The sequence below is a fragment of the Notamacropus eugenii genome, chromosome 5 (genome assembly GCF_028372415.1).
Source record: "Notamacropus eugenii isolate mMacEug1 chromosome 5, mMacEug1.pri_v2, whole genome shotgun sequence".
Taxonomy (NCBI): Eukaryota; Metazoa; Chordata; class Mammalia; order Diprotodontia; family Macropodidae; genus Notamacropus; species Notamacropus eugenii.
Window position 1 is genome coordinate 276,965,168 of NC_092876.1, and position 12,379 is coordinate 276,977,546.

Consider the following 12,379-nt stretch of genomic DNA (forward strand, 5'->3'; position numbering starts at 1 on the left):
CCATTACCTATTTTCTTTGTCCACTATGCAAGTAGCCTTTTGAATCTTCTCGTCTTTGAACTTGAGACAATATCAACAACTACAGAGAAAGCCAGTAACAAAGGCACAACTGGGCTTTGAAAAAGCTAAATAATCTAAGAAAGCAAGTTGTCTGAATCACTAAAATTGTTGACCTAAAATACAAGTATTTTTTAATCAAATCACTTTCTAAATAGTCTTGATTAACTGTTCAGGAATTTTTACCTGAATGGTACTTCCTCCTGGGGGACATCCACATAATAACGGATGAAAAACCGCTCAGAGTCTTCTCGCTCTCCATCAGTAACAACACTGCCATTAAGTTTGGAAACTGATGGCAATCTGTAAGTTAAAGTCAAAATAAAGACCCTTTGAAAAACTTAAAGTATTAATTCAGTCTGCCAAATGGAAGATGCTCTGGTTTAGGATTGAGACTTAACGTCTCTGAAATAAAGTAAATCCTTTGTCATCCTAATAAGAGTAACACTGACATGAAATGAAGATGTGAAGAAGACATAAACAATGTGATAGGAAAGGAAAAGCAAAAGTAAGGTATTCTGAAGCTGACTTTCTAGTCACAGGAATTCCTTTGTTGTCATGTTTTACCTTCTGCGGAAATGGTTATGAAAAGGAATAAATACTTATAAGCTTGAGAGTTCAGATATTAGAAAATAATAATGCTTGGAGAAGAACTATGTAAATCAAATGACCTGCAGAGAATAAGTGCTTCCTTTGAAAGTACACAGAGACTGATTCTTTTAATAAGTTATTATATGCAAGTTAATCTAATTTTAAAGAAGCAAAGTGGCTGCTGAGTTATTTTAGTTCAGATCGATTCACTGTTAGAGAGGCTGTTCCTTTTAGGACACACATTGTATCTAAAGCCTTCCAAAACTATGTACTACATGTTTTACTTAGTACTAAAAAAATCAAAGCCACAGTTTTCCTGATGACTCTTCCAGAATCTCATCTTCAGCTAAAGAAACATATTACATGGCAACGAGTTACTTTAGGATCTGTCAAGGGCAGAGGAGGCAGGAAACTTGGGAAGAGAAAGCTGGGGAATATAAGCATCTCTAAACCAATTTATGATTTAAGGAAAAAAAAAAGCTGTTTCTAATATATTCCAAGTGACCATTTATACTGGCATGGAAAATATGGTTGATTTAAACAAGAATTCTCAATAAATTCCACTTTCCTGCATGCCCCAAAATAATATTCCAAATGTTCCAATTATTAACAGGTAAAATAATAATAACATATTTGTAGTGCTATGTGCCAGGCACTGTACTAAACACTTTATAATTATTATCTCATTTGATCCTTACAACATTTCTTGGAGGTAAATATTGTTACTATCTCTATTTTACATTTGAGAAACTAAGGCAAAAAGAGGTGAAGTGACTTACCCAAGGTCACACAGCCAGTTAAGTATGTAAGGCTGGATTTGAACTCAGGTCTCCCTGACTAGACCCAGTGGCTCTATCCACTGTGTCATCTATATATTCCCCTCCTTCCTCTCCCCTCCCACCTCCAAGACAATAAATTCTTTTGACTCTGTGGCTCTTACTGGGCTGACAATTTTTTGCTTTTTCTTCTCAACTATTTTTCCCTTCATTCAAAATCTTAGCGCTCCAGAGGGAGCTTCTTCCAGAAGTAGCTACTGCATACTGGTACTGTTGCAGGTACACTCACTAGGATGTTTCTTTCCATCATCCTGCCCAAACAGTAGCCTTGTGCCTCAAGGAAAGCCTCGTCACATTCACGATAGGAGAGAAGAATCAACCAAAACAGACCTGGCTATCACCAGTTTCCTGCGCTCTTCAGTGGTATATGGCTGCAGAAGAGGTATCCCTAGCAATCTTACTTCTTCAAGTTTGGGGAATGAATTGAGTTTGTCAATGTCTTCCCAGGAATGCAGACCTGCTTTGAGAAAAATTTTCTTTAAGTAAAAACAACAGCATACAATGAATTTACGAGATTAAAAGATAAAAAATGGATTAAATTAATTAAAATAATGTGATTTTTAAAAAAGAAACAAAGGCCTGTACACTAGCTATAGAGCCTAAAAATCTCTTTAGCAAACGATGGAAAGTCAGCATGGTGTAATGGAAAGAGCTTTGGCCTTGGGGTCAGGAGACTTGAGTTTGAATCCTGACTCACACACTTAGGAGTTTGGTGACCAGAGGAAACTCACGTCACAGCTCAGAGCTTCTGTTTCTGGCTAGAGAATGATCTTATATGTATTACCTCTTTCACTGGGATGCTGTGGAGAAAGTACTTTGTAAACTTTAAAGTGTTGCAGAAATACGAGCTATCCAGAGGCATGAGAATGCAGTAAGTCACAATATTAGTCTCCTTATATTATAACAGCAGTTATACTTTGACCCACAAGCTGTCAGGAGATGGAGAAGCAGTCTCATTCTACAATGTTCATTTATCCAGTGATTCTTCATTGACACTGCTTAGATTTCTACTGGCAATTTGGAGGAAAGACATTTCTCCGCTATACTCTAGAGTAAGCGTCACTGACTCTCTTTACCTACAGAGCCATATGATACAATTTTTGAAAAGTGTTGAGTCATATTCAATTTTTCACTTAGCTGTAGGTGATGAATTCTGAAATATGGGGAGATCAATGCAGCCAAAACCGATTACTTTTCTTATTTATTGGAAAGATAATAATTTGGATCATTTGAGTCTTTATTCACCAGATATCCTATTACCCATACGAGAAATTTATTGTTGCTATTGTGGTGGGAAGGATAAAAACAAATTAAAATAAAAATCAAAGAGTTTCAATAAACACCACAAAACCATTACCTTTGGGGACAGAAGATATGTGGTATTTTCAAAATAAGTGATCTGATAGATATAAATTGAAATGCCTAACTACAATGCAGCAAGTTTAAAGAATAGACTTTTCAGTCCCAAGATGAAATCCTGCCTTTTGTTAAGATCAAATATCCCATCCTGGTCAATATTTGGCTCAGGCCAGAAAAGCATTCCTGTAATATAACAGAGCTACTCAAGGGTCCATGTGACAAAGACCTCAGTCCCTTCCTGCTTCTGTCAACCTTCAGGAAGGTTAAGGGTAGGGAAGTAATTTACTTCATAAATACACCCAATCATAACTGTCCTCCTGGCTCCAGAATGGTCTTTGTATCTAGGAGGAGGAAGAAAACAGTTAACTCAAGGGATACAAATTTGAAAAGTAATCAACTTTCTTAAGGTGAAATGTATATACATACATACACACACACATATGTATGTATAATTCATCTATCAACCTCCAAACTTTTACATAAATTAAACCCATAAGTTGGCACACAGGCTTTTTCCGATGTACTGATCACATTTGCTATATTTTTTTCTCTTTTTCTATTTCAAAAAAGTTACTGATTTTAGGGGATAGCTCTCTGAGACAGGAGTGTGGGGATGAAAACAAGGGGAAATATAGACAATGGAATCAACAGAAAACTATTTTTGAAAAGAAAATAACTCAAAAAATGTGTATCTGAAAAATAATCAGCTTATCTTTCTTTTCTAATTTATCTTCTTTTTCTTATTTATCTCTCTTTCCATAACTCTACTGTTATGTAAATCAAATCCTTAACTCTCAGTTCTATATGAAAGCCATTTTTAGTTTTACAGTTGTTTCAGTACATGAAGGACCTATAATTACATTTTTGTGGTACTCCTCCATGGATACAGATTGCAACTCCTCCTATGACTTAGCAGATAACTCCTTCTGAATTGCTGTGATCAACAAAATCTTCACCCTGCAAACGTACCTGATGACAAGCATCTCTGAACTTAGTTCAACTGGATGGTTCTTAGATACAAGGCATACAATCTATCATCAGACAGAATTAAGGTCTTTCTAGCATGGTAAGATTTTTCCAGATCTTATATTCCACTGATCTAATTGCTGAGAATCCATGGGCATTTCCACACCACAATGAGGCATGAATAAAAACTTTGGTGAAGGTTGTTTCAATAAATATGCTAAAAATTTTTAACCCAGTGAAGGGTAGGATTAAGAAGAAGCTAAATACATGGCAATGTATACTAGGAAAAAAACACCACAGGAATGAAAAGGGAGGTATGAAAGTCAGCAGCAGGTTTCTAAAACTCAAATCCAAATAGGATTTTCCAGCTAATATTTCCTTATGCTCTAACTAATCTCTGTCTTTTGTTAGTTAGTTCATTCATTTGTTTCCCCATGTTCATAGCTTCTTCAATCATCTGTGATTTTATCAGTGGGGGTCCTCCCACTACTGATGCAGTTAACAAGCCCTCTGCAAGTTCACAGATGGTCTTTTTAAAGTAATTGTGGCTGAAAAATTCATCACATTATGGTTGCTTGGTGGTAAGCCTTCCTGAACTTAGGTTTGTTCACAGACAAATGACAAGTATTTAGTTTTTCCATCCTAGGAGGGTCTGTGAAGAGTTTCTAGAATCTAGGGTCCCCTGGATGCCACAATAAGGCATTAGAAAGAGGTCTTTCATGGAGAATTTTCATAGCATGGTCACTCTAAACATAAAATATAAATTAATATCTATACACTGTTATACTTATTAATATTTATATAACACCAAAGCTCTTCTGGAAAAGAAAAGAATGCATTAAATATAAATACATTAGCTTGTCATTACAGAATGAGTCATCACAGCTGAAAATTAATGCCAAAAGAAAAGATGAATATGACTGAAAAACACACACTTTCTTTTACATTTATGTATAAGCTTAGATCAATTTGCATGGAGAATGGAAAAAATTTTGTGGCTTCAATCCCCACCTGACTTGTGAAGGCTGATGGAACGCAGATTGGGAAACAACCTTGCCAAGGAATCATCAGGCTCCTCAATGGCATTCAAATGATTGTTGGCCAGGATGAGAGTATCCAGTGAAGGAAACATAACTCCTAACTTTCGAATTTCAGTCCAGTCCTGAAGGTTATTATCTGTGATATGGAGTAGCTTAAGAGACTGACAGCAAATAGAAGAACAAGACACTGTTTCATAGTCATTAAGGCACAGGAAGAGCTCCTCCAACCTGCAGAGAAAGAAACAAAGACATTCTCATTTCACATTTTTTTTTTAAAAGTCTAATAAACCATATATAGGTAAGATAGGGCAAAAATGTAAATGGAAACATGTACTTATTTTATATCAAATACTGATGGAGTGCCTACTCCAAGCAAGGAACTTTGTTAAGAGTTACACAAGATACAAGATGTATAAGACATGGTCCCTCTACCCTAAGATCTTATAATCTATCTGAAAGGACAAGCCTAACCCATGTGAAACACATGTAAACAATACAATAAAACATGAAATTCAAAAGTAAATTGTACAATGCAAACTATTAGTGCAACAGCAGTTTAGAAAAGTATGAGGTCAGTGAGGACAGCAGTAGTCAAGGGCAGATTCAGGAAGGTGAGCTATGCCTTGCAGAAATAAATAGAATTTGGAGAGGGAATGGCAAGAAGGGAGGCTATTATCTGGAGAGCATGAGCAATATCAAAGATGAAGGAATAATTCATGCAAAGGACAGAAAAAAATCAAACTAAAATGGAGAGTAGGAAATCAAATTTGGCAAGTGGCAGGGCGTCAGGGAGGTCATTACAAGTATATGATAATTTTGATGTGTTTAAACAATTTAAACACCATAGTTTCATAAACATTTAAAAAGACTGAAACTGAACAGCTATACATACACATTTTTCATGTACAGTTTACTAACTAGCTACATTTTGATAAACAGCATCAATAAGTTCATCTTTGAACCATGAAAATATCACCTCCAATAAAAACAGCAAAAAGATTTTTATCACACCAGATAATCTTAACATGCCTTAAAGGAACTATGATCCCTCCTTGATCCTCCCCTGTCCCTGTCGTCACCAACCAACTCCCACTCTGCAAGGAAAATGGTGATCCAGTAGTGAAAAACACTCCTCTTAAAAGTACTGGTAAATTCCATTCAAATGATGGCATCTCATGTCCTGGCACCAACAAATACCACACAGAATTCCAAAGGAAGTACTGCTACATCATCTTAACCCTACCAACAAATCTTAGAAATTCATTATTTTAAGCTCATTCCCCATTCAAAATGCAGTAAAAGTAATGTGGACACTAGAGAGCAAGAAACAGTAATGGGAGTGTGGAAATTAGGAGAGCAACAAGCCAGAAGCACTAGCAAAGATGACAAGAGGTCCCTCCACCTCCCTCTCCTCTATGCTGTGGGCTCTTGGCTTACTCTGGTAATTCCTGCAGTAGCATATGGACTGTTTCCCAAGAAGCTTTGCTGTTGTTGAGGACGAGTTTTCTAACCCCAGAGAAGGACCCAGCACATGTTCTCTCTAAAACTGACAAATTCAGAGGGTTGGAACTCAGATTTAGAAACTCCAAGTGAGGAACGTTTGACACAATTTTACTGACCTAGGGAGAAAAAAAGGAGAAGCACATCAGATGGTAATCAAACCCGTAAATACTTAAGTCAGCTTCTGGGAGTATATTATCAAGCAAGCAAGGGCTATTTGCTCTACTGAGGCTCATTTCACTCTGGTCCCTAACAAGGGACAAGTATAGTTTTGTTAAATACCACAAAAAGGTACTAATCTCTTCCTATAATAGAATAACACAACTCATCGAGGAGAAGCAAGGAGAATTATTTATTTTGCCTTTAGAAAAAATTTTTATTCTCCTGTTTAATATCAACAAAATAATAACAACAGTAAATAATAATCAACAAAAAGGAACATTCTAATTTAGAACATTTACATAAACTCCTAGAGGGCAAGAAGCAGGTGAATACAATTCTATTTGTATATTTAAAAACAAAATGTAAAATTAAAAGCTTATTAGAGGGTTTCTGTTTGTGAGATCTGTTTGTGAGATCTCAACTGGCTGGCAGGTAAAACAGAATTATTTATAACTCAGTGTCATCTGGAGAGATTTTTTTAAAAAAAAAAGGGAAGGGTCTCAAATTGTTCCAAATGCTAACCCATTTAAAAAAAATCATCTATAACTTGACAATGACATAGAAGGCATGCTCACCAATCTAACAATTTAAATAGCTACTTGGGGGGGTAGGATGTAAATGGCTGAAGCAAACCGGAGAAGTGTTAAGGAGTCATCTCAATGAAAACAACTGCAGAACAAGATGCTTAGGAAAGGTAAAGTATGAGGAGAAGTACTTGCATTGCCAAAGTGTGGCACCCACACACACACATACACAGACAGACATCCACACACATGTACACATACCAATATACACTCATATATCCAGACATACACATCCATGCATATTCACAAATACAGACATACACAAATATAGAAAGACATACACACCCATACAAATATACAACATGTACACACTCATACACAGTACAGGATACCAGAAATTAGGTCATCTTCACTTCCCACTCAGACCTGACGTATAATGAATTATCCAGTTATGGGTACCCTGTCCCAAGAATTGTGGACTACTTCAGAGCGTTTTAGAGGAGAGCATGAAGCTGTTTAAGTGATTGAGGCAGGGGACTGCCATCAGGAAAGCACAAATAAATTGGTATTACTGGAACTGGAAAAGAGAAAACTAAGGAGATTTCAACGTGACCCTACTAACAAACCACCAACGAAGAATGTGTGGATTTAAATTGTTTTATCTATGAGGGCAGGACTGTACTGTCAGGCAGCATTCTGCAGTCCCCATTGTGATGTGCGGCATGCACCCATGAACAAGCTGGTTCAGTACATGGTTATGGAGTTCAGCAAAGCAAACTGGTCCACAGGCAAATCAAACCTATGCTCTTAGTTTCATGAGCCTCAAGTTTTAACCGAATGAGTAATAATGGTCCTTCAGTATATAAAGGATTTTCAAAGAGAAAATAGGGACCAATGGTACTCTCTTTCTCTCTCAGCTGTGAATAGCTAAAGAAATGAGATTAAACTACAACAACATAGTTGTTAGCTATGGTAAAACATCAATGAATAAGAACCAAATTAATAATAACTCTCTTAACAAAAATATTTTCCTACATACTATTTTGTAAGAAATGCAAACAATAAAGAAGTTTGATTGCATTGGGGGTTTGCTTTCTGAAAAGCAACTTTTAGGCAGTATCCTAAGGGCAGACAAATTTAGTCTCAACTTTCCATTATACTATATTGCTGAAGCACAATGAGAATAAAGGAATGATAAGCCTGATGTACTGCAATACACTCAAATCATATTAAACTGAATTTACTAAACTCTACTAATACTAATATATTTTGGAAAATACTACATTTACTATATATCATACACTAATGTATTCTGGAAAACTCAACAAAAGCTGAAGCAAAAAGGATTTTCTGATTAAATTTTTAGTAAACAAGAAATTTCAGGATATGCTATTTTTCCCTGAGCATACTGATGAATATGGGCTTGAAAGTATAAGAATTTCCTGATAGCTTGGCATAGAATCATAGGCCATCAGAGGTGTGGAGACTGAGGTTCTGAGAAGGTAAATGACATTTCAGAGGTCACAGATCTAGTAACAGGCAAAACCTGGCCTGGACCTCATAGTCTCCGACCACAACACTGGAACTCTTCCCACTCTCTGACGCAGTCCCTTCTCAGACACCATACATACCCAGCACTTTACATGGCTACCCCTACTTTAGGATCTTAAAAACAGGACTCTTTTCTACCTAGCATGACTTAGACATGGTCACATACGGTGGCCAGGACATTTTTCAAGGACTCAATGATTCTATGATTTAATAAGGACTCTCCACTCTGGTTTCAACAAAGAATGAAACTATAGTTTTAAGAAAAGTGGGAAGAAACCTTTATAAGATAATATCTGTAACTTATACCCAAGCTATTCACATCCAGACTGAGTGGTTAATTGCACCCTTACCTTAATGGTCTGGTTTAATTTCTTTCATAAAATAGTTGTGATAAAGAGAAAAAAAGGAGATACCTTGGGAAAGGTCAGACAAAAATCTACTTGGCCACAACTTTTAGTTGAAGACTAAAGAATACGCATTTCTTTAAGCTGCAATGCCTAGTCTTTGGGGTTGTTCTTGGAAGTCTTTCTATCTCCATAGGATTTCACAATTCCTCTCACTGCCATATTCTCTTAACCCTCAAGACAGCCAGCAGTCACCAGTTAGGAACACTAAATTTAAAAGGTGATTTTATTTATTTAAATCCACCCCAAATTTATTACCCTGAAGTCAGGGCCCTATTTACTTAGTACAGTAAGATGGCAAATTATCTTTAAGATACATTTGTCATTGAATACTTTTCTAAAATAAATTTATTATTGAATAGCTCTGGCTATAGATTTCTGGCATACAGAGATTTCTTACTATGACAAAATCTGAACTATGGTGGTTTGAAACTGTAAACTAGTGGTCATCAACAGCCTGGCAATGGATTCTATTAATTCTAACCAACTTATGTCATCATTTTCTGGCTCTGTATATTCCCTCTTCCACATTAGCCTACTTACTAAAGTAGTACATGTACTATATAGGTCAAGAGGTTTGAGCAAATGATAATAGGTGAGTAAAGAGAATAAATGAAGGGGGGAAAAAGAACTAGAAAACAACAACTTTAAGGCAAACGGTAACAAATCTACATTTGAAAACTGAAAAGATGCTAACTAGAAACTCTACTGGAACAAATATAGGCTACACCATTAAATAAGCTTTTACTTAAACATAATACTAATTATAGGTTGCTCTTAGGCTTTCTACAGGCCGGAACTTGGGGAAGATACAGCTTATATTCACAATATGTGAAACTGCAATTTCACATTTTGATTTGGCTTTCAGAAAATCTCAGTCAGACCACACTGCTTCAGTGGAAGAAAAAGGCAAATTACTTCATATAACCCCTTATAGTTCTAAGCAAAAACCATTTTCAGTATGGCCGTATAGAACTAGAGATATCTGTCCCACTTTCCATATGAGATGTCTTCATCACTAGGGTTATTTCTATTACCTATCAGCTTTTACCAATGCATGGCAAAAAAACAACTAACTCAAAATTTAGGAATCTCTTACCCAATAAAAAAATATTCAGGAACAACAAAATATGTACATAACAGATGAACTGATCTAGAGAAGAAAGCTGATGGGACCTGTCTATTCAATCACAAAACTTAGAAAATAGTGAGTTAGTCAATAAACATTCACTAAGCACCCACTAAGTGCCAGACGGTGTGCTAAGTACTGGGGATTCAAAAAAAAGGATAAAACAGTACCTGTGCTCAAGAAGCTTGAATGGGGGAGAGAGCCTGCTAACAACCACATATAAAGAAGAGGTATACAAAATAACACAGGGAAAGTCCTAGAATTAAGTAAGTAGGGTTATTAGGAGGACTACAGGCGTGCAAAAAACTGTTAGGTTACTGTTGAAGTTCTGCAGTATGGATGAGCATTAAAGTAACAAAAACCCTTGGGCACACGTAGAGTCAGGCACATAATTCACTTGGCAGAGAAGGTTAACCACATGGGTGAAAAATGAAAACGTGTTTCTTAAGTAGAGGATATTCGTTAGCTCACTCAAAATGGCAACAGGTCAAAGACCACAAGCAAACCAGATAACACAGATCTCAAAAAGTTTAGGGTGGGACTTTAAAAACGTAAGAGTTTTAATAAAATGACATACATAACACTAAAGACCATGAGCTTAATTAAATGAGACTGCAAGACAGGGAAAGGCAGGAAATAATAAAGCAGAATGATAGATTCCCATGAATCTCCTACCAAGGCTGACTTGGAATACGAATAACACTAAATAACCTCTATGTCTCAGTTTCCTCATTTATAAAATAGGGGGTTAAGCTATATGATCTATAAGGTACATCTGAGATCTAGTAGAGTGTTTCACAGTTAATCCAATAAGCACTCCAGACAGTGAGTCCATCCATGGTTCACAAAAGAGGAGACAAGTACAGAGGGATTAAGTGAATAAAATGGATAATTCTTTTTAATAACCACAGTTTCAAGATTCATCAACTATCATGTCAATTTACTGTAATATGTATTGAAGAGACAGCAGAGATTGAATGTAGGACGTACAAACTGTTGAGGTACGGGATATTTTAATGTTTAGCATTGCTCAGTATTTTAGTACTACTTCAAACCTTGGGAGTTTGGTTAACCTCTTAACAAACTCGGTGTATTGTACACTAAAAGAAAACATAGTTGTACTAACAAGGAAAATTCAAGAATCACCACAGCCAGAAAGATGAAACTTGAATATGTCTGAGTCATTGTGGTTATTTTTCCTGATGGACACAAAATAATAAATACAAACCTCAAGTGAAAATTAGAATTCAGAAGAATTCAATAAAACACACACATTTACCTCTTTTGAAGTCACCAAAAGAAATATGACAAACATTCTGTAAAGAATGAGTATATGGTAGGAGATGCATTTCACCAACATGTAGCTATATAACTTTACCTCATGCCAGTCTTCAAGTTTATTGTCAGAAAGATCTAATTCAGACACATGAGCACAGAAGGCAGCGATTTCATTTTCATCTCCTGCACAGGTAATTCCACAGCTGTTCAACACCAGTACGCTTGGGAGATTGAGCCGATCTGAATAACAGGGGAAAAAACCACCTTTGACATCAACCTAACCCCTGTCAGCATGTGCCCATCCCTGAGACCTCAAGAAATAAAAATCAGACTGCATGAAATTAACACAAGTACTAGAAGGTTCAAGAAGTGAACGGATAAAAAAGTGTTGGGTCCCCAGGGGAACGAGCCAGGCCCAGAAGGAAATTATAAGATCAGAAGCAATTTTAGAAGCTATTTGATCTATACCCTCTGGAAAGACCCTAAATTTCAAATATAAGAAAAAACTCATGACTAATTCACATTTAGAGCCAAATATATACCAATTAATATCCAGATTACTACAGACTCCTCATGAGCTTTAAGCTTTTCTTTTATGGGGGAAGCAGAGAATTTAAAGAAGTGGAAAGGAATACACATTCACTAAGCTCCCACTACATGCCACACGTTTTAAATACTTTACAATTATTATCTCCTTTAATCAAGGTAGGCACTTACTATCCTCATTTTACAACTGAAGAAACAGGCAAACAGCAATTAAGTATCTTGTTTAGGTTCCCCTACCTCATTTTTACCTTCTCTAATTCCTGCCTTTGGAGAGTCTTCCATGCCATCTCTTATACCTAGGCCATTAATCCATCAGTTGAATCATCTTTCTTCTCATCAAAAATGGAAGTCTACCTGAATTAAAGGGATCCATTCAAACTCCTGCATTTTTTTTTGGTATATTTGCAAAGTTCATCAGTCATTCATTACCCATCTT

General features: G+C 36.3%; 1 protein-coding gene across 4 annotated transcripts in view; it reads right to left on the reverse strand.

The window, feature by feature from the left end:
* LOC140506119 (tubulin-specific chaperone cofactor E-like protein) overlaps window positions 1-12,379 on the reverse strand; it is a 150,737-nt gene that overhangs the window by 113,037 nt on the left and 25,321 nt on the right. For all 4 annotated transcript variants that reach the window (XM_072612921.1, XM_072612923.1, XM_072612922.1 and 1 more), the window contains 5 exons: window positions 11,498-11,637; window positions 6,287-6,468; window positions 4,821-5,077; window positions 1,815-1,941; window positions 244-360 (listed from right to left, as the gene is read on the reverse strand). In XM_072612921.1, the coding sequence (XP_072469022.1) occupies window positions 244-360; window positions 1,815-1,941; window positions 4,821-5,077; window positions 6,287-6,468; window positions 11,498-11,637 (823 nt within the window). The remainder of the gene's footprint in view (window positions 1-243; window positions 361-1,814; window positions 1,942-4,820; window positions 5,078-6,286; window positions 6,469-11,497; window positions 11,638-12,379) is intronic.